The 27,535-nt window shown below is 48.7% G+C and overlaps 1 protein-coding gene across 6 annotated transcripts in view; it reads left to right on the plus strand.

Annotated features, from left to right (window-relative positions):
• Nucleotides 1-27,535, plus strand: part of PNPLA6 (patatin like phospholipase domain containing 6) — a 1,092,789-nt gene that overhangs the window by 471,228 nt on the left and 594,026 nt on the right. For all 6 annotated transcript variants that reach the window (XM_069603923.1, XM_069603925.1, XM_069603924.1 and 3 more), the window contains exons 26-27: nt 15,342-15,498; nt 15,836-15,952. In XM_069603923.1, coding sequence (XP_069460024.1) covers nt 15,342-15,498; nt 15,836-15,952 — 274 coding nt within the window. The remainder of the gene's footprint in view (nt 1-15,341; nt 15,499-15,835; nt 15,953-27,535) is intronic.

The raw sequence follows: 27,535 nt of genomic DNA on the forward strand, positions 1-27,535 counted from the left end.
TAGTACCAGCGGTGAAGGAGCTTTAGGGTGCATTCCTTGTTTGTAACGCATCTGGATGTCGAGTTGATCCTAGACCATATCTCCACCCATGTCTGATCCTCCATGGGGAGTTCCGGGTCCGCCTCCTATTCGGGCATGTATGGAGGTCTAACTCTTAACATGTCCTCCTGGAGGAGGCGATATATTTTGGTGATCCGACCCCGGCCTGTGTCTTTCCCCATTGCATGTACAAGTGGGTGGAGGCCGCGGGTGGCTCCCAGAAGGACTGTGGGCTGCGAGATCCAGTGGCGAAGCTGGACGTATGCAAACCTCTCTATTTCCATCAGCTGAAAGCGATCTTTTCATTCCTCAAAGCTGAGCGGGTTGTTGCCCTTTTAGAGTTGGGAGAGGGATCGGAGGCCCCCTGCGGTCCATCGGCTGAAGCGGGCTGCCTCCATTGCTGGCCTGAAGTCAGGGTTCCAAATGACCAGGGAAAGCGGACTCATGCCCCTGGGCATCTTCCTCCTCCGCTGGTCCCACGCCCATGCCTCGAGGGTCGCCTTGTTGGACGATAACATCTGTGGTCCGTGGCTCCGGTGGGGCCCTGGGATAATTTGCTCGATGTGTGAACTTTTTGGGGGGGGGGGTCTCCAGGCTCGCCAAGGCCGCAGCACTCGCTAGTTGGGCAGCCAGGAAGTAGTTCATCAGGTTGGGCAGCCCGAAGCTGCCCCATTTCGCAGCCCCAGTCATGACCCTCCTGGGCATTCTGGCTCTGCATCCCCTCCACACAAATTTTGCCAGCTTCCTCTGTAATTGTTCCAAGGCCTGTTTTTGGGGGGGGGCCGGGAGAGCGGAACAAAGGTACAGCAGTCCAGGGAGGATGTTCATTTTACATGCTGCAACCCGTCCGAGGGAAATTTCTTGACCTCCCATCGTTGGAGGTCCTTCTCCAGTTCCTTGAATAACGGAAGAAAATTAGCCGCGTACAGCAGTTTCGGGTCCGCTGTGAGGCGTATTCCCAGGTAGGCAGTTGAGGAGGTGCTCGATGTTAGCGGGCAGAGTGTCTGGAGGGTGATTATAAGGGGAGCGCCCAGGTTGATGCTCAATGCCTCTGATTTGGAGTAGTTAATTGGCCGTTGGTGATGGAGATCATCAGGTTGTCGGCGTACAGGGAGATCTTAAATCGTTCGCCATATATTTCTAGCCCGGTGATGTGCTCGTTGGCTCGTGTCCTTTGGGGAAATGGTTCCATGACCAGAGCAAAGATCAGCGGGGAGAGCGGACAGCCTTGTCTCGTCCCGCACGAGAGCTGGATTGGGGATGAGGTCTTCTGATTCAACCGCAGTGATGTTTTCGGGGCTTTGTAATTTGCTAGCACTATTTTCTGGAAAATTGGGCCAAACGGGAATGCCTCCAGTGTGAGGCGCATGAAGTTCCAGTCCACCCTGTCAAAAGCTTTGGTGGCGTTCAGGGTTAAGACCGCCAGGCCCCGTCGTTCTCGGGTCGCGACTTCGATGAGATGAAGTGCTCAACGGATGTTGTCCACAGTACTTCTCCCTCTGATAAACCCTGCCTGGTCTTGATCTATGATGGATAGAAGGATTTGCACCAACCTTTTCGCCAGGACCTTTGAGTATGCATTAGCGTCTACGTTGAGCAGGGATATCGGCCTATATGACAAACACTCCTTTGGATCGTTGCCGAGTTTCAGTATCATGATTGTGTTAGACTCTTGCATAGAGGGTGCTATAGTACATGTGTCCTGAAAAGAGTTAGAGCTCTGTCATTGGGCGTAGCAGCAGGGGACGAAAGAATTTGTAAAGTTTTTGAGAAAAGCCGCCTAGGTCCACCTCATCGGTCGAGATTGGGGCTTCCAAGGTGGATCTGCCCGTTTCTGAGAGGTATGGTAGCCAGGCATCTGCTATAAATTGTTCCTGGAGGGCCTGCGGGCGGGGAGTTGAGGTCAGGGTGTCGGCCAGATGGGCTGCCGCTACTTGTAGTTTTGCGCTTTCACCGTACAGGGTTCTACCTTTCGGGTCTTTCAGTGCGGTAATGTGGTTCCGCCTACGGGTTTTGGCTAGTTTGCTAACCAGATATTTATTGGCTTTATTGCCGTACATGAAGTAGCTCTGCTTGGTCCGGAGCAGGGTCTGGGCTGTGTCCTCGGCATAGTGAGCTTCCAGTTTCGTGCGAGCTAGCCTTTCCATTTTGGCTCCTTTGGGTGACTACTTCTTTTTTAGGGTTGCATCTGCCTCCGCCATTTCCTTCTCTAGCTTGTTTCTGTTTATGGTTCACCTCCTCGTATGTGCGGCAGCCTGAGCTATCAGTTCCCCCCCCTGATTACAGCCTTCATAGCTTCCCATCTCGTTGCTGGGGTTTCCTTGAAGTAATTGCTAATCGCCGTGGCTATGGCATGGCGCACCACCATATCATGCAGCATTGGTTCATATAGAGACCATCAGCGTCTTTCTGGGGGGGTCTGGGTCGAAGACCCTTGCGGTGAGGAGAATTGGGGTATGGTCCGACAGCACCCTCGCGCCAATTTCAACATCTGTGAATTGCAGAAGCTGCGGGCAAGCTTGGATCGGGTCTATTCGGGATGAGGAGCGGTGGACATGGGAGAAAAATGAATAGTCTGCTGTGTCCGGATGCAGGACCCTCCAGGTGTCCACCACGCCCAGTGTTTTAAACAGGTGGCAGAGGCCCAAAGCTAACCTGAAGTCCCTGGTGGATGGGACGCCTGTCCTGTCCAGTGAGGGGTTGGGTACCCCATTGAAGTCCCCACCCTGGACCACCTGTCCCTCCAGGAAGGGGAGGAGAGTGGATTCCAAGGTTGTGTAGAAGGCCTCTTGACCGTCGTTTGGTGCGTAGACTGCAATCAGCGTGTGGAGTTGCCCAACGAGATCCCCTTAATCGCTACGAATCTGCCGTCTGGGCTACGCAAAGTCTCCTTTTCCTTAAAGGGGGTGCCTTTCGCTAGCAGGATCACTGTGCCCCCTTTCTTGCTGGGATCAGAGGTCCGGTATTGTGTCGGGAACGCTCGCTCTGCAGTCTAGCGAAGTCCTCGGCTAAGAGGTGGGTCTCGTGGAGGAACCCCACCGAAACCTGAAGGTCCTATAGGCGTCGAAGGATGGATTTACGCTTCGTGTGCCAGAGTTCAGGCCCCTGACATTCAATGAGACGTAGCGTAGTGTGCGCTGGCGGGGAGGTCTGCGGGGTACTGTTAGTAATCAGGTGGGCGGTGGGGGGGGTACAATCCCGTGCTCAGGGGAGTCCCCTGGGAGACCGGTATCAGCCTGACTCAGCTGTAACCGAATTTTAACTTTGTCCAAATCGGGGCCAATCGGGGCCCAGTAACCATGGGGGCTGAGGAAAGTCCCAGCCCAACAAGAAAAAGTGAAAAAACAAAAGTTAACCAAGCTGGCCCCGAGGGGCCTCGGGCCGGAGTGTCTGTCCTTCCACTCGGCAGGGCATTGCGTGGGACGCCCGGGTGCCAAGAGTGCAGGTTCCGGCATGGAGCGCTGGTGGTCTGTTACTAATCATGTGCGGTGGGAAGTTTGCCTCCTTTTGGGACTTTTGTCCAGTGGCTGTTCAGGGGCTTCGGAGTTGAGATGCGTGATTATTAGTCAGGGAGGTAATTGTATCTTCCTCGGGTGTTGAGGCCTCCCCCCCCATGATACTGCGTGCTTCCTCCAGGGCGTGAATTACCCTTGTTTGGCCCTCCAGTGTGAACTGAAGTGAGGCTGGGTAAAGCCAGCGATATTTGATTTTCCGATCCTGCTGGATGGTTGTTAGAGGCCGAAGGGCTCTCCGGCGCTGGATTATGGAGGCGGCTAGGTCTTGGAAAAGATGTATGGCGGCTCCCTGATATGTAAGGTCGCCTTGTGAGCGGCTTGCTGTCATAATTTCCCGTTTCGTCGAGAGAAAGTGTACTCTGGTGATCACTTCAGGGCTAGCCACCGGCTGGGTGTTCCTGCGCCCTCGCAGTCTGAGTCCGGGAGGAGAGTTTGGAAAAGATCCCCGATGTAGGCAGGGAGGGCTTGATCCGGGATCGAGGCGGGGACTCCCCTGATACGGATGTTGCTTCTGCGGGCTCTGTTTTCCAGGTCCTCCTGTTTGCGATGCATATTTTCGGAGTTGTTCTCCAGAGTCTGGATTTTCTGTCGCAGCTTTGCAATCTGCGCCGTGTGTTCCAGGACTTGGTCTTCTGTGTCCCCGACCCTATGTTCCACCTCCTCAATGCGGTTTTCCAGGACATCTATCTTGGTTGAAACCTCTGCCATGCAGTTGCGAAATTCCGTTTTGATGTCGGCTAGGAGGCTCTGGATATCGTCTTTTGTAGCCCATTGTCCTTGGGCCCTTGTGGGCCAGGAAGGCTCGGTCGAAGGGGGGGTCCGGCTGTTTGGGTTTCTCCCTCAGGTGGAGTAAATTGGCTATATCTGCTGACTTCGGGCCCTTCCTGTTAGGGAGAATTCTCTGTTTAGGCTGAATTTCCCTACCTAGTGAGTCCCCCAGCAGCTTTGCTGGATTTCTGGGGTTTCTTTTTTTCTCCTGCCAAGAGTGAGACTCTTTTTACCCTCACTCTTGGGCATGTTGAAGTGTGTTTTCTTGGTTAAACCTTGTGTTGAATGGGCTATGGGGTCTTTTACTCCATAGGGCCTCATGTATTTTTGTGATGTGGGTTACACAGCACCCTCTGTGCCGTGACCCAGGGGTGTCCTAGGGACTCCCCAACATAGACTCCATACCCTGGGACTGACTACTCTCTCCCAGGGCATGTAAAGTCACCAAAGACTTTGCTAGTCTTGAATCCTGAACAGAACCAGTACAAACCATCATATTGTGGACGTACTGGCTGGGGCAATTCGATTGCCCCAGGGTCTGTTAGTCGAGGGGGCACGTCTCCGTCCCCCCTGATGGAGTTTTGGCTGGTGGCAGTGGAAACTACTTTTTATATTCGACCGCGAATATTTCCCTATGGGATTTCCCATTGTTTTAGGCTAACACATTTAATTATTTATTTACGGTAGCCTTAAACATACCGCCGGTTTATATATTTATTATTATAACTCCGGTTGGGACTTTTTGCCAAAACTTGATTCTAAAATGGCGTTGGCGTTCGCCTCTGTAACTCTGACCCAAAGTGGAGCCCTTTGTTCCACTTTTGGCGGGCTTCTCCACAGAAGCCCTCCAAAGTGGTGCCACTCTGTCTGGGGTACTTAGGAGGGGTGGAGGGGGATTTAGGCACCCTGGACTGAGTTACCTTGGTAACTCAAGTCGCACTCCGTCCTGATTGGCCCAAGTGGTGAGCCGGCCGGCTCACCACTTAGCATGTTTGAGTGACAGCTAGGCTGGGTGAATGGGGGTTTGCTGCATAAAAGCAGGGCTTTGGGGACTGGAACTTCAGAAGTCGCCACAGGACCAAGAATCCGACGAGGGAAGAGCTGAGCCGACCTGCTTCGACGACACCACCCGGTGGAGCCCTGCTGAACCGTCTCACCACTTTTTCCAACGACCGAGGAGAACTCTTAACGGAGTGGCTCCTTCCCTTGACTGGTGGGGACAACCAGTTTTCACCTTCTTTCCGTTCTTCGAGGTATCCCGTGGCCGCCTTGCCAGTGCCAAGCACCCCGGCAACCGGAACCCCACCACTTTTACCCCAACCGCGAAAGTCGGTACAACCCTTTAACCGGAGGACTCCGCGGCTGGTTTCTTCCCGGGCAGTGCAACGACCTTCTTCTTCTGCTCTTCAGCGAGATCTTCTTCTCCCCTGACCGACGTCGAGCCTTGCTGCCACTGCCTGGAACAACTGCCACCGCTGGAGGATCCTTTCCGCTTAAGGTACCGTGTTCCGCCTGGCTTCCCTTGCCACCGACTGTACGAGGTAGTTTTAGCCCTCGGCTTTCGATCCTGGGATTGCCTGGGACACTTTGGCTAAACTTTCTGAGCCTCTCTAACTCTTTTCCGAACTCTTTTGCAAGACTCTGAATCCCTACCAACTGTGTGATCATGGGCACGTTTTCGCTCTGTCTGCTCTAAGAGGGGGCCCTGCTTAGTGACTTTTGCTCACCTGTGACTTTGTGCTTCTTTGAGCTTACCAAAAGTGTTCTTGACCTTAGAGTGGTGTGTTTATCCTAATTCTGCTCTTTTTCCCTCCCTTCTTTAACCTACTAGAGTGTCATCTAACGTTAAGCGCTCACCTCTGTTTTAATTATGTGGTGTTAACCTAGAGTTGTCTAGATAGGAGTAAGGGTTGAAACTGCTTTCATTATAACTGTGTTTGAAGTGTTTTTACTATATTTTGCTAGAGTGATTTCAACTTATGTGTGTTTGATAAATAAATAACTATATACTTTTGAAACCAAGCTCTGGTCAGTGTTTGCTTGTGCTATTGTGCCTGAGTACATATTGTGTATACTTTGCATACTGCCTAACTCTTCTTGAGGGAAGTCTGACTGCTCAGCCACAGCTACCAGGTAAATCTGGGTGGTGCAGACTGCTACCAAGTGGGTTTACTGCTATACCTGTAGTCTTAAATCTTTTGCAGTGGTCCCCAAGGGAACTGCACAGGTTTCTGCCTAACACTTCCGCTTGGACATCTTGGTGTCTGGGTCGCCGTTTGCACAGGAGCGTGTTATCCGCCGACTGACGTTGAGGGGGGTGGCAATTTCGGATGTGAACACTTCTCCGCCCCAGCTGGGTGCGCAGATCTACGTAGGGTGTCCTGGTGGGCGTCCCTACCTTGACAATGCCGCCTGTCAGGTCACTGCTGGTGGAGATTGCTGCGTCTCTCGGGACTCCTGGGGCTGACCGCAGTGCGTGTCCGGTTTCCGTCTGCCGGGTTGCCAAGTGAGTGATGGGGTCTGTATTTACGCCAGGGTTAGACGGGTTCAGGCTGGTGCTACGGACAATCTCCGGAGCCTCTGTAGGCTGGTGTTTGCTGAGGTTTACCGCAATGATTGAGATGTTCTTTGTTGCTTTGCCATCTTCGTTTGGCTTGCTGGTTATCTGTTCCCTGCTTTTAATGTAGAGGGCCCATCCAGGCAGACCCTCCAGTGTTGAATGTAGTGGCGCAGGTCCGCAAGCTTCAGCTGTGTGGTCGGGACCTTTCTGCCAGGCAGCCGGGTGCAGTGAGGGAGGGCTGGTGCCGTGCCACTGTAGTTCTCGGTTGGCGTGCAGAGGGGAGGGGGATGCCCCTAGTGTAGTCTGTTGGGTCCACGTGGGGCAGGAGGTGACCAAGGAGGGGCTGCCCTGGGCCTCCCCGGGCCGATGTCAGGATCGGCGGGCCTGTTGCAGGTCACGGGGTGTAGTACTAGTTCAGTGGCCAGGTAGCCCCGGCTGATGCAGGGCCTGTGCTGGAGGGTATGTGGGCTGCGGGCCACCTGTCACTCCTCAAGGTCCCAAGGCTGGTGAGATGGGTCAGCGGGGGTCCATGCTGGTGGTGGGGCTGACCCTGCAGGCGGGGTGTGTTCCGCGGTTGGGTTGACCCAGAGTCAGAGCGGAGCCTGGGCCTGGGCCGGGTGTTGGTGAGGCTGATGTAGATGGTGGGCAGGCCGGGGGGGATGCAAGCTGTTGTCCCGGCTTCTCGACAGCGGTGTGGCCCGGACTCCGCCCCCACAGGTATGGCTCGTAAGGCGGGGTGCGTTCCGCAGTTGGGTTGACCCAGAGTCAGAGCGGAGCATGGGCCCGGGCCGGGTGTTGGTGAGGCTGATGTAGGTGGTGGGCAGGCCGGGGGGATGCAAGCTGTTGTCCCGGCTCCTCGACAGCGGCGTGGCCCAGACTCCGCCCCCACAGGTATGGCTTGTCTCTGCTGGTGCTGCGGCTGTGAGGGGGGGCTGTGCAGTCACGAGACGCCAATGCTGGTCATGTGGGGGGTCCCCACGTAGCAGGTCCGTGATGTAAGGCAGGTGGGCCCAGGGGGGACCCTGCAGCGCCCCACAGCCCCCAGGGGGGGAGAGGGTGTCCTCTGTCTTCCTGGTCAGGCCTCAGGGTGCTGGTGGAGAGAGGCACTGATTTGGTCAGCTGGGTGGGGGCGTATGGGCCGGGGCCCCGCGCGGCTCCTTGAGATCCCAGTGATATGTGGCCGTTGAAGGTGAGGCCAAGGGGGGCCGCAGCTGCATGTGTTGGAGTTCCCCCTGCAGGGTAGTCTCTGACACGGTGGCGGCAGGCGGGCCGAGGATCCACGAAGCTCCGGCGATCACAGGCAGGAGCGGAGGGCAGCGCCTCCGTGGTTTTGCCGGTGCATGGAGGGGGGTAGGACTCCCAGTGCGCATTGGTGGTCCGGGGGGGGCCAAAGGGAAGGAGGCCCAGCAAGGCAGATGCCGCAGGTGGTGGAACTCACCAGGTTCCCACTGGCGTTGGGGCCAGCGGGCCCTCTGCTGGTGGCGGATCAGCGCAGGTCAGGCGAAGGATGCAGGGTCCGCCATGGAGTCCCCCCGCGGCCCCAGCTATGAGGCCCCGTGGGAGGATGTACGGCAGAGGCACAGCCCAAGGTCCCGCTCCACCGGGTCCCAGGTCCGCCTAGGTCGCCGTGCCCTCCTGCTTCTCGCCTCTCCTGATGCGGCTTCTCCTCCCCTCTCCGACAGCCAGGAAGAGGGCTGAGAGGGCTGAATCAAGCACGGCGGGGGCTCTCCAGAGTTCGCCTCCCCGCAGTTGCAGTCCACGCTGGAGAGCAGAGTGGGGGGGGGGCTCGGCGTGGGTTCTGCTCACGCTGTTTTATCCAGTGTCCAGGCCCCGAGTCCGCTTCCCCCCGCGGCCACCATTTTGGATGCAATTTCTCTGCCCCAGGTCGGGTCTCCTCAGTTGGGCCAACGGGGGTGTCTCTCCGTTCAGATTTTGGCCCAGAAACAGTCCGCAGCTTCCAAGAGAGTTCCTCAACAAGCTAGGTTTTTCTCAGAGCGGAATCTCAGCGATTGACAGGCATTTAATGGCTGGGAACCCGGGCGTCCCACTGAGCTTTTAGAGAGGCATCCAAATCGACGGAGCCCCAAGCCACACCCCTTACCTTTCATTTTTTATTGATAAGCATTTGCCTAAGGCCTAAATAACTGTATGTGTATACATTATGCCTACCTTCTATGAGCAAGAGCGCTCTGTGTGTGCTTAACTGAACCCTTGAACACTCTCTGCCCTCCTAAATCTAAGCTTAGATGTTCAGTCACACTATCCAGAGTTTAGATAGACATTAGTGTTTGTCCCTTTTCATAATGGGGCGGCCTCCGGAACCTGTGCACAGGACTGATTCGTAAAATCAATTTTAGAAGTGTTAGGCAAGATTGTATGCAGTACCCTGTGGGTGCATTACAATAACCTTGACCTCCTCTGAACTACACATGTTGGTAGTGTGGTTGAGCAGCCAGGCTTATCTCAAGAGGGGTCAATGTGAGCAGAATGTTGTGACAGAGTTTCACAATACAGTTATCCAAATACTTTTCTTGATAAAAACAATTTATTTATTTCACAGTCAGTTATATATGTGTAACGCTCACCTGATTCCCACGGAGGCGCTGATCTCGGCTGGGCTGCTATCGTTTCTTCAATTGAGAAGCGTAGAGCTCAGACGACTCTCAGGACTGGGCTTCCTCTTATCGAATGTCTGACTTGTAAGTTTTCTGCAGGTGGAAGAAAAAGGGTTAATCACCGTTTGATGGGATTCCTTCTTCCACCAATCACCAGTTTCTCCCACAGCCTAGCTTTCTACTTGTCTCGGCGAGCTCTCACCTTAGGCGTATAAATGCTGAGCTCTCCATCCTGCGTCTGGTGCAGGGGTGCGTGAATTCCAGTTACGTCACTGGATGAGTTCAGTGTTGTGGCTCAAGTCTTTTGCGGCCTTAGTTGTGGCACTGATGCTGGGATGCCGAAGAGCGATGCCGCCGTTACTGCACGAGCGGATGCCTGTAAGTATACTGTAGTCTTTAGGCTTTAAAAGATGGGCACCTCAATAATGTCCCTTTTCCTTTGTTTCAGGCCTCGGGATGCTGTGGGCGTAGTTTTCCGTTGCCGCTGCACGTGCCGATGCACTTAAGTGTAATGTTCGTTGGCCGCTTTTAATGGCACCTCTAATAATGTCCTTTTTCTAGTTTTCAGGTGCCGGGATGCTGCGGTTGATGCGGCCGCTTCTGCGCGTGCAAAAACTGGTAAGTTAAGATGAATGCGACTGCCTTCACCCGAACCCCTTTTTAATTATGTCCTTTGCCTTTCAGGTGCAGAGATGCTGCCGAAGAGAAGGCCGCGGTAGCTCCGTTGCAATCACGGATGGATCAGGTAAGCGGGCGCGGCTGCGAGCGAGTTGCACTTTTCTAACCTTATGTTTATTCTTTGCAGGTTTTGCCGGTGACTGGCTTCCGGGATCTGGTAAGTATTGTTCTGTGTCTTTCTTCATCCACAGGTTGCTGCGTGGAAGCTGAAGATGACTCTGGACCTGGAATGCAGGAGCCGACTCAGTGAGCGTCCTGCTGCTGCTGCAGAATAACGCGAAGCACGTGTTTTCCATCAGGCGTGGTTTAAATAGCAGAGAAGTGCTTCCAGTGTGTGTTCTTCCACCGGTGCCACCCAGGTAAGAAAAGAGTTCCTGAATGGAGGGAATAGTTCCTCCCAGCCCTGATGTCTGGGGACTTCAACCAGACTGGATTGTTCTGGGTAAATATGCAGCATGGTCTGCCTCAGGTAAGTCCACCCACGCATTATTACACTGTTTATCAATATGAGCCCGGCGCCCATGGCGCCAGGACTGAAACCCTTCATGAGCCTGGCGCCAAAGGCGCCAAGATACGGTCCAAAGGGCCCCTGTAGGGGTCTGCTGGGTCCGGAGTAGTGGAAGACGGGTCTGCTTCCGAGGGCGCTGGGCCAGTCCTGGCCCCTCGGGAGTAGCGCCCATGACAATATGCCTTCTTTCAGAAAAGGAGCAAAACATGTAACAGTTAAATATACTTCAAAACACACTCTTAGTTTCTCTAAATCAGATGATACCCCTTGGGGATGGCACACAGACACTTCCTAAATAGCTAGGAGCCTGTGGATATTGATTTATCGCTGGTACATTTAAAAGCAATACTGAGTTGGATGGAAAAGATGGAAATAGAGGAGTAAAGCAAAGGTTAACAAATCATTCAGAAAGAGTTAAATCCTTTTTGAAACAGTAGATTAACCCTTTCCTGGGGGAAAGGCCAAAGCACAAAGTCACAGGTAAAGAGGAGTCCCTCAGGGAGCCAGGACAGCCAATGTTAATTGCACAATGTCAAGGGGAACTGAAGATGCTGTTTGCAGGTAGGTAAAAAGTTTTGTACAAAGTTTTTAGAAATGTTTGTTGAAAAATAGAACCCTTGAAGGACCACAAGCTGGGAGGCTTGTGAAGAGCAAAGCTTTAGCAACTCTGCACGGTAACCAAGACAGGTCTCAACTTAGAGCAAGTAGGGCTATAGAACAAGAGGTAAGTTCTCTTAGACTTTACAGTACCTCTGTTTAGAAGAAATGGTTCCAGCTGGCTTCTGTTACTGTACAGCTCTGCAGATGTTGTTGGTCCTGAGCCTCGGTCATGGGGATAAGAGCGAGGATGTCTGGGGACTCCTGCCCTGCAATGGGAAGGTCAGCGGCAGCAATGGGCAAACCTCTATTCAATGATCCGTCAGTGTTTAAGCTCATTGCGTCTGACAGCAACTAGCAACACTGCGGTTCTCGGATACCACTTCAGACTTTCCTTGCTTCTGGGGTACAGCACTCTGTTGAGGTGGCTCAGGCTTGGTCAGTACTGTAACAGGGAAGTCCGGAGGATCTTTCTACTGCTCGGGTCTGACTTAAAAGCAACTCACTCAATACAACCAGATGTCCAGACAGGTTTACTTTGGAGTTGATTGGTCCCACCAACTCAAGGGGAGAAGTCGTCCTTGCAGGTCTTCTCTAGTCTAGGCGAATTCAGAGCTTCAGCACAGCATCAGGGCTTCACCGGGCAAACCAACGGTCCAGGAGTTGCAGCAGGCGTCTCTTCCAAGTTCTTCTTCGGATTCTTGCGTCCAGTGGTCGACTCTGCCTTCCAAGGCAACAAGCCTTTGCTTTTATGCAGGTGTCTCCCATTCATTCCAGACTAGCTGTCAATCACACGTCAAGGTGACTGTCCTTGCCGGACAGCCAGCAGTCAGTCACCTTTGGGTGCATTCCTGTAACCAAGGGGATTAAGCACATGGAGGTTCGGGCACCTCCCTCGCTTCCTGTCCCTGCCAGACATACTGGAGCCAGAGGCGGGCTTCACTCGTGAATCTCGCCAAGGACAAATTGAACAAGGAGACAAAACCTGGTTTGGTGCACAGAGTAAATCCCAAGAAGGACCTTCCCGACAAGAAAAAAGAAGACCGGGCCATTTTTTTTAAATGTGCACCCATGGGTGTCTTACTGTGGCTGCGAACGCAGCCCACGGTAAAAACACACAATGGTAGTAAAAAGTAAACCACTTCCACCAGCCATTAATTGTAGGAAGGGTAACATAAAAATGTTACATTAGAAACTAGACAAAGGGGATACTAAGTAACCCCTCTAGCACCCTATGGTCAGATAGTATGTGCTGGGTCTAGAAAGTTACAAATTGTCAGTAAAGTAAATTTCACTTCACTGCTCTTGGAAACAGTAGTTTCTGTTGGGACACACACTTCAGACTGCTCGGGATACGTAATGATGGGTTTTATTAAGAACAACAGCATAAACTAGGACCTCCAGCTTAGAGGATGTTACCTTATTAATGCCTTTCACCAACGAACAAACACAGAATGTTTAGTACACGTAGCAAGTACATCACAATCCCTAAGAACGTTGTTTCTTCAGGCAGCATGTATAACTTCCCCATCTAACTAAGTTACTGTGCACTGCATCTATGACGTACCTACATCAATGCAATATAATGTTTTCCATATCTGTATAATCTTAAGTAATACAACTATATAACAGTTTCACCAAGAGAAGGTATTTAAACCTTTGGGAAATCTAAAAGACTTCCCTGGGCCACTGCACTGAAGGTGCTGTGTGACACAATGTAAAGATGATGCCTATGGAGTTTGTCAGACTCCAAAGTTAAAAATAGCAACGAATTTAAATCACATTGAAATTACATGAGAGATTAAAAAAAAGTCCTAATGTCCAGCAAAAGAGCTGGGGGTCTCTAAGGTAGAAGGGAATTAACCAATTTCTGAGAATTCTCCCTAACAAGCAGTAACTATGGCCCATTCAAGAAGGGACTCTCCTCCAGTTTTCCACACTTCCTTTCAGACTCACTTCAGCACCCAGGGGCCAAGACCCTGGCAATGGTCCACCTCAAAAGAAAAAAATGTAATGCCGCCACCTCAGTGACTGGCTCCTGGAAGAAAGGTCATTGGGCATGGTTCATCTGACATTCTTGGAAGATGTTTCCATTTGCACTGCTCGTCAGTCTCTTTTTAAATTCAAGAAATCCTGTCTTTACCCAACCAAAACTATTCTGTTAAAGTGTGGTTCCTGCACTCCAATGCTACTGTTCAGGGGAATCAATTACTGCCTCAGTGACATTATATTGGGAATATGGATTTGTGAAACACCACCATTCTACCTATCAACAAACATGTACATGATAAAGTACCTCTTCAGTAACACAAAGTTTATTAAACATGTTTTTTCTGCAATAATAGTGTTGCAGCAGTCAAGGAGCATTGTATACCACAGCTCTGTTTGTGTATTACTGACATATTATGGACTTTATTTTCTGTCCTTTGTCGTGGTTGCCTTTGAGAAAGACCTCCTGTTACAGATGGTCAGATCCTCTACCACACCCTGGCCAGTTTGAGCCTTCGGCTTCACTGTTCAGAGGCTGATACCAGGACTAGGATCTATCTGCGGATGTGCTGGAAGTTGTCAGCTTGCAGCCACTAATTAAAACTGAGTGCAGTATGTTTTCCAATTGAACGTATTGACAGTGGGATTGACCCGTTGTGCTCAGGTGCCATTCTCTAAAAACATTTGCTGTCTTTACCTCTGAGTTCATTGGCACTTGTTACATTTAAGGGTTATTAGGCTGATATATCGGTTTTGTCTACTTAAGGTGGTCTATTTTTGCATGATTGTCAGTAATAGATTTTCTGGTCAACTGTTCTCCTATGAAACTGCTTGTGGTGGATGGCAGTACGTTGCGTGTCATTTAGGACTGCTCACTACTCCTGACATTACATCTGTGGACCACATGAGTGAGCTACAGACCCTTTGTGTTGACCCTTCTTTCTTGATGCTTTCAAAGGTCAAGATGAAAAAGTGCAAGATCAAATCTTTTTCTAGGGCTGTCAGAGTTTCACCTTTTTCAGAAGTTATGGTGCTTGTTAGTCCACTGCATCCATCTGAGACTTAAAAGAAATTCCATTACCTTAAGGTACGTTTCCAGATCAAAGGAATACAGCCTCGACAATCAACTTTTATTGGATTTGTTAGTTATTGTAAGACACAGACTACCAAAATGACATACTCCACATGTGGGGTTTTGTTTATCTAGTTATGTTATGATTTGGCACACATGGAGGTCCTGGAGGGGATCAGAGCCCACTCAAACTACTGCTTTTTAGAAGGGTGTTCCCTTGTTGAACATATGTCAGGCTGCCACATATGTTTTTTTACTGACTTTTACGATGTCTATACTTTGTCATTTGATTACTTTTTTTATAGCTCTTTCTCCTTCCATGTCACCCATTTCCTGTTGTCCTTTGTTTACTTTGTTGTACGTTACTTAGGAAGTCTTTCAAAACATGAACAATCTATGGGTCGAGGTTCACCGATAGAAGAACACATTATTCTGATTTATTAATGGAATGTATGTTGCATACAATCTTTTTTACACAAACTTCTCATCCTCACTAGATTCTACCCTATGAATTCATAATGAGGTTATTTGTAATATTGTTCATTGTATCCTAAATACATGGCGATGATTGAATTGCTCCTGTGCAGAGCAGAGAAAATTGGGTGGCACTGATTTAAGTGGGCAAAGAAGTCTCCATATGTACAAACATTGGACAAAACTCAAGGTGTTGGAACTACCATTGTTCTAGTAGCAAAGCCAAACTGGAGATGCTCCAACTCTTTCTTTTATCTGCTGTTAGATTTCTGGTAACCCAGAATGCTGTATCTTTTTGAAAGAACATTACTGTTGGCAAGTCATTTTTCCCTCTGTCCATTTTCACCCCATCCCATCTGATAATCAACTCTTATATCTGGATTTGGCATTTCTGTTCAACTGACAACCCAATAGTCCTCTACATGGGCTATAGAAATGCATCTTTATTCTCCTATTGAGGCCAGAGTCCATTAGCAACACTTCGAGGATATAATAACTGATTGGCCTCTTGTTTTTCTTTGTGCAGGGGCTGTTCCCACATTGGTGTTCTAAAAGCCATGGAGGAATCTGGCATTCCCATTGACCTGATAGGGGGAACATCCATTGGCTCTTTCATCGGAGCCATGTACGCCGAGGAAAGAAGCGCAGTGCGCACTAAGCAGAGAGCACGGGAGTGGGCCAAGGTGAGTTTGCTGCTCTTCAGCAGTAGAAACTATGGCTGCGGGTTGGTAGGGGATAGCCTTCATTTCATATTGCATTAGAAAATTCCTGTGACAACTGTCAGAAGATAGGTTTTTTTTAACAAAATCAAGAAGTTTCAGCCTACATTTTTAAGTTAAATTGACTAATGGAAAGAGAACTACACAAAATCTCTAATTTCTAATTGTGTGGCCTTGTGATATGCTATGGCATTTCTAACGCGCCTGTACACAAGTGTTTCTAGGCATTTGTGTACTTCAACTTAACATAACGTCACTCTTCCTTAACTCTCTTGAGTGACAATGTGTTTATTGTTTGCAGAGTATGAACTCTGTTTTCCGAACAGTCTTGGATTTGACCTACCCGATCACCTCCATGTTTTCTGGATCTGCGTTCAACACTAGTGTGTATAAAGTCTTCCAGGATAAACAGATTGAGGTATGTTGAATCTGAGTACAGCAACATTTCCCCTTTGCAGATTCAACCATGCATGAAAATGAGTTTCAATCCATTGTCTTGACAAATATTTTCATCTAAATTACCCTTTTGGATTTAATGCTCTGCTGTTCGAAATGGACAGGCCGTTCTGGCCAGTGCTCAGTTCTTGATCATATCCATTGTTGAGAAGCTGTAGTAACCTTTCTGTGTTGTGCTCCAGAGTGACCTGCGATTCTTACATCAGAAATATTTTGAGACTTGATTGTTGAAAACTGTGTTTATTTCTAGGTTTCAGGTGTTTGCATTATTGGGTAACTGAGGAAGAATTGTTCAGTCTGCCATTTTGCTTTTATTTGTGCTTCTCTGTCACAGACTTTCTTTAAAATAATAGATTGTGTTGGGAGGGATTTTCAGAGCCACTACTTCTGTGGCGTTCTGGGAAGCCAACCTTAGTAGAGCTGCAAAGATTTAACACAACACCTGACCAAACTTTCACTGGTTGAATGGCTGAGCAGTAACACCTATGCTTAGATAATTAGTAGCATGGTGTACAATAGGGGCTATGAAGCAGTAGATTGTCCAACAGGGAAGTATAAAATATCTTGTGTATTAATGGCACAGCTACATGAAGCTAGAATACTGCAAGGTGAGTTAAAAGTATACAATATATGCCCAATTAGGACCCCTATAACACTTTAAATCCACAAATAGTAAGTAATGAACGGTCACAAGCTAAAGCTTACTTTCGAGTTAATTACGATACCGCAGTTTGCGGTACCGTAATTACTGCCTTCCCCATTCCCAGTGAGCCCTATGGGGGCAAAAATGGGAATGGGGAAGGGCCAATGGGGAATTACCGCCCGCCAACCTTGGAATGGGGCGGTAATTCCGCTATTCACCATGGCGGAGTTGGTAATTTACTCGCGTCAACCATGGCGCTAATAGCGCCATGGTTAACGCCAGGGTCGCAATGAGGTCCATTGATTGCTTGATTGTTTATTTATGTGCTTATACAGCAAGTGTTTCAAATGTGGGGAATTTACGACCCCCCCCTTTCAGACATTTCTATTAAGCCTACGGGGGAACAAACAGGCATTCTGAGGTGTACTTCCTTGTCTTTATTGCTTATTGTGCTTTCAGTTCTGCAGTACACATTACCAAGCCAGAAGAAAAACTGATTTTCCATGGGCTTCAACATGTTATCAATAGTGTGAGAACAAAATCATCCCTGCACCCCCAGCAGCAATAACCTAACTGAACTAGCTGTCCTATGGGTGAAAAAGAGCTGTGCAGATGTGGCTGACGAGTGATCTGCCCACATTAATGTCTACATGAGGAAGCTTTGCTTCTGGATCTTAGAAGAGAATGCAGCCTCCAACCTTTTGCACTTTACAACATTGCAATCTGAGAAACCTGGAGCTGTCTCACCCACTAGTCCCCAGAGATCTGGCATCTCGGTGGACAGGACATGGCCTCATTATTGGATCCAGTTCCTGGGGGTGGACCAGTGGGGGAGGACCACGTGGATGAGGGGTCTTCAGGATGTGGAAGTTGACACAAACGGGCGAGACGCCGTACCCCATTCCCTGTAACACCCCGCAGGATATTTAGCAGCTCTACTCCTCCCAATTTTCCAACACTAACACTTTCTTAAACGGAGAAAGACAACGGACTAACATCAGAGCCATTTACCTGATATGTCCCAATACAAGGGTCAGGCAGAATCAGGCAATTGACAGTAACCACGCACACCTGATGGCAAAGCCTCCGAAAAGGGAATCAAAATACTTGGAAGTACTGCTTGCGTGTGGTGTGACCGGTGTCAACGTTGCACGGGGGCCTCCTGCTTTGATAAAAAAGGCGGGGAGGCACGCTGACTACTGCGGTACCGCCCTTGACTTCAAAAGGAAGGCAAGCCAACGGGTTCAACGCAGCCGGTGAGTCTGTGAAAGCTGATAGCAAACCGAACTGTGACCGCAAGGTTGCAATTATCAACATTATAGGAACGCAAGGAACTTGTTCACAAAGATCTTGTGTGTGTTCAAACCTTTGGGAAAGCACAGAGATGGGCCAGCTGCAGAGTGGTCAGGCGCTGCAGGAGTACTCATTCCAAGGACTCTGGCATGCCCCTTTGTTTTGTGTTGAAACTACAAGTACCAGAAGGCCCTAGTAGGGGGGCGACATGAAGAGTGGTCCTTCAAGGGTCACATCAAATCCCTTGTACAATCGAAATCTCTGACTCATTGCCACGAGAAAGCAAGGGGAAGGGAAACCCTGCTTTTTGATTAGATTGAGAACATTATGTTAATATGGCTATGTGAACCCGACGGAGGGTTGCCAAGGGAAAAGCAAATAGCAGTAAATTCTGCATCGTAATAAAGCAAAGTGAACTGTGAAATTGGCAAATGTGAACCCGGTTGAGGGATGCCTGCGACTCAGGTTGAAGCATGATACACCCGAAGACATTGTGTTGAGATTAAGAGTGAAAGGTTGTAGTGAACTCGATGGAGGGAGGCCCACGTTGTAAAAAGACTCAGAGCCCGGCAGAGGGCGATCCAAGGAGCAAAGAGCAATTGCCCAAGGTGCAAAATCACAGAAGGATCTTTTGTTTGTTGTTTTGGGTCCAGCAGGCCTTCTAAGGCAAGAGACTTTGTAGAAAATAGTTTTGGCCCCTGAAGGTCCTGGTATCGTTGAATGGAATAGTGAACCTTGTGCTGGAGAGGCCCAGGAGTGTGCTGTGCTCTGAAGCCTTGCCTTGTCCCGTGCTTAAAACGTTGGGAAGGGAGATCCCAGCCATACCATCCTGACTCATCATTTTGTGAACACTTCTTTCTTTTCTAGTGAACATTATCCCACAGTCTTTTGTAACATATTGGTTAGGATTGGCAATAGGCTTTTCAGTATAGGCCCTTTTTATTTGACAAGACGCCACTAGGACTGCCTTATTATTATTTGCTTCCATTTTAGCTTTAGATTAGGAGTTTTGTCACCCATTCATACAGTTTAATAAACACCCTTGAACTGTGATCACTTGTGTCTGTTTTTACTGTTGCCACCATGAGTTCCTTACAGGGCAGACTGAGAGGCCACCGGCATCATAGAACACTATCACATTTAAAGAAAAACCTTTACATTTTGCAACCTCCACACGCTACCAAAAACGCCTCTGCATTCAGAAGTACTGCCACAAAATACTTCAATACCCACTGTCAACATTTCTTTGTCACCAGGTCAATTAATTAATGCTCTGAAGCATCATACAAAGGTGGTGTGTACAGGCCATGGAAAGAAAATATAACCGATATAGTTTGTTTTCTATACTGCTTATTACCATGCTTTACAGCACTGGTGTTGGTAAAATTGTGGTCCTGATGTTTTTCTCTGTGCTACAGCTCCCACGTAGCACAAACGGGAAGCAGAGAACACTTCCTGGTTCGTGCACATGAGCCAGATTGTTGATGACGAAGAGCCCCGCTCCGTTTGTATTTGGGAGGAGGTGCAGGAGCCCCTTCCTCGCACATACAAAAATGCAGTTCTTCGGCCGACATCCCCAATGGGCCAGGCAAGGTTGGGGAAGCAAAATGCCCCCGACTTTGCATGGCTCATTGGATATGCGTCACTGAGGAGCAAAACTGTCAAACGGGAACAGTGTTCCTTTGACGGTTAAGCCAGCCGAGCCACAATCCCTCAGCTGCATAAAGCAGCTGAGTGAGTGCTCAGTGTTTACAATGGGCTGGCTTCTCCATTACGGGTGAGGGGGCCTGTGGGTCGGCGCAACCATGCCCATTATGGAGAACCGCCACTGCCACACCGTCAAAGAATGTATGCACAGGATCAGTGTGGCTGGAGATAAAATACTGTTGACTTTGAAGTCATGTGCACAAACTGCACTTTTGGTAATACATTGATTTTTGTAGAACACACAAATGGACTTGTAGAAGTGCCCTACATTAGAAAGCTGCCAGCAGGTTGAGTGACTGTTGCTAAGATGTTATATGTTTAAAACTGTCTGCAAATCGTATTACTTTTTGCAATTCCTTATAAAAACAAGTGCTATAAAATGTGTTCGGCCAGGGGATTTGTTGGACTGGCAGCTCGCCTATATTCAGTGTGAGGGTGGGGGAATGTCTGCCCCCGCAGCGAAAATCAAAAGTTGGCCTCCATGAACCCACAGTTTAATTTCCTGATAACTGCTTTCAGCGCAATAAAAGCATTTATTTGCGATTAAGCATATAACGGCTTTAGAAATATATATCCTGTGAAAAAACAGAAAGGAAGGGACACCAAAACCACAAGGTATTTGTGTGGCAGTCCAAAAAAAAACGAATGAATGGAAGTTCAAGTAGCGTGTTTCAGTTTGGAAATGTCTTTTGTTTTTCTTGTAGACAAATGTAAGCTGCACATTGGAAAACAAAAGTGTGCCCACCATGTAGGTAGCCTGCTTTTATCAGTGATGGCCGACGGTGATCTTCATGGCCCATTGCTTCCCGTGGTGTACCTTTCGGGTCAGAAAAAAGAACACAGGCTGTGCAAATAGAGCCTGCAAATGTGTGAATGATGGCTGGGTGGATGAGCGCCTTTAGGGCCACTACAAAGAATTATTTGCTGGGGGTGGAGGAACAGAGACAGGCTATCAATTAGAGGGGCAATTACCCCCTTCTAGGGACATCTATACCAGCAATGTCTCGGGCTTCAAAGACCTTCGTAATGAAGTGCAGCCCACTTTGTTTTCTGATGCTTGAAGTGTGCCGCCCATCATTATGAAAGTCCTGTCCATAGGGGGCCCCAAAGCACAATACCGCGGGCCGCATATGTCCCGCGGGTATGTTGTGCACCCCATGGTTAGATAGTAACATTTTGTAAGACAGTATTTGCAGGTTTCCCTTGAGTTAGAAAGACAGCTACCAATCCACGGTGTCTACGGAGTCCCAGAAAAGGATTTCTATTCCTAGGATCCACCACAAAAAGCAAGGCTGGTGTAAGATTCCTTGCCCTGTTGGACGCAATTGGGACGCAGTGGTTCACTACAAGCGTAAGCAGTACGGTACCTTAAACCCCATCTAAGAACAAAGACCACTGGTAAGATCTTGGACCATCAGACCAGATATCAGTTTTCCTTAGACAAAGGACTTCTGCTGCAGCACTCGTGACCTAGGACCTCAACGATGCAGCAGGCAGGCAGTCTTTGGAACCTAGTACTGGTCAGAAGGCAATGAAGGAGGGTTGGGGGACTTTCACTCCATTGGTGTCCCTATTATCATTGATGGATAACAGCAGATCCACACAGTCAGAGACCCTTGATTAGTGGATCTGTAAATGTGGTCCATATGGAGAGCTACAAGATGTTCATAGCAAACAGCAGTAGCACTCCAGAGGTTACAGGTCCACAGCTCCCAGGAGCATCAAGGGGATGTCCAATAAAGTGCAGGGCAGTGAACCAGTTGTTCCTACTGGCTCGAGTGAGAGAGACCATGATCGCCTTCCCTGGTTGATTTTGAGCAGCACTTGGAATTTGGCTTTGACAGCACTTATCACAGCAATAGGCTTCTTGCGTCCCTTGTGCTTGAACCTCCAGAATGGCTCCAAATCCTTTAATGATCTATAGAAACCTTGGCTTAAGAACGCCAGCTCACCTATCGGAGAGTCTGCAACAATACTGCGTACTATTACACATCACCCAATGTTAAAGTACAAATGTTTGTTTTTATCTTCCCAACATATTCTCAGACCAGTATAATATTAATGAGCTTTAGTCCTAGAATTTGTGGGGAAAGTGCTGAATAGTCAGAGGAAAAAGAAATACATTTTTCCGGAGCAATGTTAAATAGGTGCAGGGATTTGACACGTTGCAACTTGCTGCATTCAAGCCATGATTGCTGGCAAGACAGCACTTAGGTTGGAGATGTGCATTGTGACTGCCTGCAGCCATTTAACTGGACCAGGCCAGTTCCAAGCACCCACAGGTGGATTCCTGGGGTCTGGTGAAATCCTGCAAAGAGAATGACAGTATATGGTCATTTGTGAGCCATAAAGACAGGGATTTAACAACCAGGTTCGTCATAGTGGCCACAGTAGTGGTAAAAACCCTACTGCACAGTATAAAAATAAAGGTGCGCAGGAGTATACACAAATAGTTTAAAAATAAGGTGCCTGAGTTTCCTAATACAGACGTCGGTTCTTATTTTCTTACACAAATAGATCTATTTAATGATACTGGATAGTGTGCTGCTGATTAAGGCTCTGAGCCTGCTGCATGGCTGTTGGTGACAACAGAGTTCTTATATGATCATTTAAACATGTAATGGCCTCTGTGTTCCATGTAGTACATTTTCTGTTCACTATAGCACAACCTGTGTAGCTTTTTCACCTTACGAAATACTGCTCATGTGCAATGACCAAACTTGAAATTAAAGTGTGGTAGCCCCCCTATATTGAGGACACACATGGTTCAAATAACATGTTCTATGGAATTCTCGGAGGCTCTACAACCACGTTTTAGCGCACTGCACCCTTCACAGAGGAGAAATATCAAAGTTGAAATGCATAGTGATAGGTTTTGGTTAGCAGGATAGTTTAGTGTGTTGAGGACTTTTTTTGTTCAAGGATCATATGCCAGATCACAACACCCAATCCTGGCAAAGGCGACTCAGCCTATCTGTCTATAAAAAAGCATACCTGTACAAGAAAGGGCTAGTTAAAAATTGAACATAGCATCAATATCGTACAGGTTTATGGCGCTATCCCTCCAAACGAGCGCCATCATAATTTGGAAGAAGGTTGAGCACCCCTGTTCAAATGGATTGTCAGAATCAGCCCTGTGAACAACTACTGAGGCCACCGTGTTCTGCTGAACATGTTAAGCGCAAATGGCCAGCCAAACTCTGTCACGATAGTGGGACTAAGAAGTTAGTCATAGACTTAGGAAAGTGGTAAAGGGTTTGCTTACGCACACATAGTACTCTAAATCAAAAAAAGTTAGGCAGAATATATAAAACTACTGTTTCATATAGGCCTTTGCCAACTCAAATAAAAATTCAGGTATGTAAATCAGTAAGCATACATGGCTAACATATGTACATTCACCTTGGGGTGCGCTGGCTACAGAGCCCCAACACCTTACTTTAAACATGGCAAGATCCGAATTATGAGAACACTATAGTATAGTAAAGCAAGTTATGAAAATGACAATTTGAGAACTAATGGGTAAAAGTTTAAAACACAAAATAAAAATATGAACCTACACTTTAACAGTCCTTCTATTGGGGCTTAGTGCCCCATAAACCCCAAGTTCCAGTAGAAACCTTTGCACTAAGCTAGGAGGATTCTATGTAGGCTGAACAAGTGCTGCAAAACCAACAGGCAGTTTGTAAGTGTTTTAAGAAACAAAAACCAAGAGATCAATGTTTGTCGAACGTCCTCTCCAAATCCTACCAACATAGTAGAAGCCTTGACTAGAACTCCACTGTTTACAGCCAGGCAAGGGATAGTTAGGGCTAGGACTTTGCCCCTTTTAAACCCTATGGATGTAGGTGCACAAGAGGGGAGAAACTGGTCAGGGTGGACTGGGAACCATAAGAGGCCCTGGAAATAATTTTCAAAGTCGCCACATAGTACACATTTTCAGCAACCCCAACCCTTTCCCTATGAGACAATGTGGAAATAAAACGGGTTACCACACAAGAGGCCCAGGGTGCAGAGGCCTACATGGAAATCTCCAGGCTTCCCTATGGGCCAGTCCACCCCTGAAACCAGTATGCTTAATCATCTCATATACTCTTATTTTCTCAGGGACCACTTCAGGACTGCTAAATCTGCTCTGCCCACTCACCTCATGTCTTGCTTCCATCAAGGAAGCACCAGGTGTCACTGGTGCAGAGGTCACTTTCGGCTTCAGCATTTAGGTCTAGCTAGTCAATGGTGCCGCACTCTGGTGAGACGCTTTATTAAACTGAGCAGCAGGAGGACCCTGACCAGATGAAGAAAGGATAGGCATGTAGTAGACTACCTTGGATGACCCCCAGAGCATGATACAGTTGGGAGACAATGACCACTGCAGAAGAGTGTTGGGGAGAATTCTCATTAATGTGCTAATTCCCTCTACCTTAGAGCCCGCCAGCTCTTTTGCTAAACCTTGGGGTTTTAAACATTTTAATTCTGTTTTGTTTTCTGTGTTTATTTCTTTGGTTATGGAGTTTTGGACAACTCCATAGCCATCATCTTTTTATTTGTGTCACACAGCACCCTCGGTGCAGTGACACAGGGGAAGCCGTTTAGGCTGTCCCAAGGTTTAAATACCTTCTCTGGGATAAACTACTGTTTCCCAGAGAAAGTAAAGTGTAATTGACTTTACTAGTCTTTTCAAATTCCTAGACCCAGCACACACTATCTTACAATAGAGTGCTGGAGGGGTTAGCTAGTATACCCTATGTCTAGAAACTCATGTAGCAGTAAAATGCTACCCTTTCCTATCGAAATGGCTGGTGGCAGTGGTTTTAAAATGTACTACCATGATTTTTCCCGACCGGGACCACCAGTAGCTTTAAATCGCGGGAGCCATGTTTTTCAAGGTGGCGTCTGAGCCTCCTTTGTTTAACTGGGTCCTGGTCTTCTTTATTTGCCATTTCATTTTGGAAAGGTCCTTCTAGAGTTTGTCTCTGCCCGCCAAACCAAGCTTGGTCCCTTTGTTCCTACACCTTTGGCGGGCTTCAGGACTGAAGACCTCGTCTGGCGCTCAAGTGTCTGGGGTGGGCAGGAAGTGAGGGAGGTGCCTGAAACTCCCTGTGCGTAGTCTCCTAGGAGACCCAAATGCACTCTGGCGTGATTGGCTGGCTGACTGTCAGGCAAGGACAGCCACCCTGCTGAGTGAGTGGCAGCTAGGCTGTAATGAATGGGAGAAAACTGTTTAAAAGGCAAGTCCCTTGGCTTGGAAGGCAGAGTCGACCACTGGAACGAAAGAACTGAAGACGAGCTGGAAGAAGACGGTGACTGCAACTACTGGACCATTGGTTTGCCCGGTGAAGCCCTGCTGCAGGTCCGAATTGCCAAGTTCATCTTGACAGACAAGCCCTTCAAGGATGACTTCTCCCTTTGAGTTGGTGAGACCAATCCACTCGTAAGACTCCTGGATACCATTCTAGGAGCTGGTTGTATTTTTCTCAGAGTGCTGCAGGAAACCGAATAGCAAGGAAGGACACCAGTTTGGGTGATTGACTACAGCTACCGGAATTGAAGATTTGCCTTTGCAAGCTTTTTGACTAGTCCCAGTGCAGTTCAGGAGTCCCCCGACATCCTCCCTCTTGTCCCCACGACTGAGGCTCAGGAACAGCGAGATCTGCAGGAACTGCCAGGAACAGAAATCTTCAGCTGCATCTTTTTCTTCAAAACAAGGTACTGTGAAAACCCGACCGAGAGAACTTATCTCTCACTGCGAAAGTGCGTGAAACTTTGGCAACTTCCAGGCCGTGACCCGACATATGAATCTTTCTTCCATGAACTACTTCTGAGAACCGTGTCAAAGAGTTTTCGGTTTAACTACCAGAACCATTTTTACCTGTACAAGACTCTAGCCCATTGACTTTGGCCTACCCATTGCATCGAATTAACTCCTCTGGTGAACTCAAACTATTTGCACTGTTTAAGAGTAACTGTAATATTCGTTTTATTATCTTATGCCTTTTTGCTCCTACTTCAAAGTAGTTTAAATGCCTCAGAACTGATGGTGTGAAGTACTGTAGTATATTTTTGTGTGATATTGATTGCCTCCTTTTTAGCGAATGTTTCCTAACTGTGTAATAAATTAAAAAGTGTTTTTACAAAGAAACCTTGAGTATAAGAGTCTATTTGAACACTTGTAATTACAGACCTCTGTGTAACATCCTTACAGCTCACATTCCCTCTTGAGATGAGCCTGGATGCTCAGCTCGCTACCAAAAACTGTGTGGCACAGACTTATTCCAAAGGTTGGTTTTGCTTACACCTGTAGCCATAGTTGTGTGTAGTGGTCCATTTGTGGTGAAATCAAAGAAGCTGGCCCTGAAAGGCCACTATTTGTGCGATAGCGCTGCAACTGTAGGGGGAAGGCTCATGTTTCACAAGCCGAGGGTCTGCAGAATCTCACGTCCAAACTAGGGACGGCAACCTATTAAGTGAAGGCGCGCTGGTGGGAGCTGGTCAGTGCACAGTATGGTCCAAGGACACTTCTGAAGGCTTCCAAGGTCATGATCCTCGAGCAGGGTTCAGACTGGTTGTTCCCACTAGTCCAGCGGTCGAAGCAATGATGAAGACCATCTGGAGATGAGCAAAGGATCAGGGCTTTGCCAAGACGGTTTAAGAAGACCGAGCTGGCTGGCTGCAATGACGAGTTACAGATCTTCAGCAGGATGCTCCGCTTCAAGGGTGTCTGGGCTCCAATGACGAATGAAGAGTGGCTGGAGTCCTCCTTTTAACCAAAATTTCAGCTGAGACCCCCAAACTCACTAATGGTAAGGACCTGTACCATTCAAACTGGCAGGGGCTATCTAGTCAGGCACAGCCTCCGGCCACCACATCTGCCCACAGCACTCACACTTTGGCAGGACGAGGACTGAGACCAGACAGTTGGTGAGCAGGTGCAAGTGGCTCTAGGTCACATGGCCTAAGACCTGCCCACTTGTCAATCCCTTTAAACTGTTGGTGCCTCCATGTTTTGCTGCCTTTTTCCCCTACTTAAGCAGCCCACCAACCTCTTTTCCTTTGCAGTTGGTGAAAAGGTGCAAGTGCAAGGTCCTTTCTGCTCTTAACTCTTAGATCAAGGGTGTCTGTCGCCCGGGCGTCTGAAGTGAAGGGCCGACGAAGAAAAGGGCAATTGCTGTTTGGATCGGGAGGACCTAGGATCCGAACCCACACTCAGACTACAGGCAAACACGCGTTGACATGTATTTTCTCTCTCCGTCCCCACAGGCCTTCCCCACCAACCCCAGGTAATACCAACGTCCATAACATCAACCATCCTCTAAGGCATGGACTCCACAATGCAGCAACCTCACCCACATCATCCCCAAGCCCATCAGCACCCCATCACTGTCCACAACACAAGTTGATGGTCGCCAACATCCGCTCACCGATCACCCATGCAGCAGACCAGGCCGACCTCATCACTTCACACGACCTTGACGCCATCTTCATCACCGAGACCTGGTTAACCCCCACATCCTAGACGTCCTTGTCCATGATGGCTACATTGGCCCGCTCTCCCCGACGGGACACAGGCACCTTCCTTCTCATCTACAGACCACCCAAACCAAACGTTGCCTTTATCGGAGACTTCACTGACATGGATGCCACCATGTCCCTCATGCATGCCAACATATTCCTAGGTGACTTCAACCTTCCAGGCAACAAGGCCACCAAACCGATGAAGGAAGCTCTTCTCTGCCTTCTCAACACCTGCAGCTTCACACAGCACACGAAAGACCCAACAGGTGAGAAAGGTAACATCCTCAACCTGATCATCACTGCACTCTTTCCTCCACTGCAGCTCTCCTCTCCCGCTTAACTAGTCTGACCACCTGGCGATGCCTTTAAACATCCTGTACACCACCCCAG

The sequence above is a fragment of the Ambystoma mexicanum genome, chromosome 3q (assembly GCF_040938575.1).
Source record: "Ambystoma mexicanum isolate Mex_15411 chromosome 3q, UKY_AmexF1_1, whole genome shotgun sequence".
Classification (NCBI taxonomy): Eukaryota; Metazoa; Chordata; class Amphibia; order Caudata; family Ambystomatidae; genus Ambystoma; species Ambystoma mexicanum.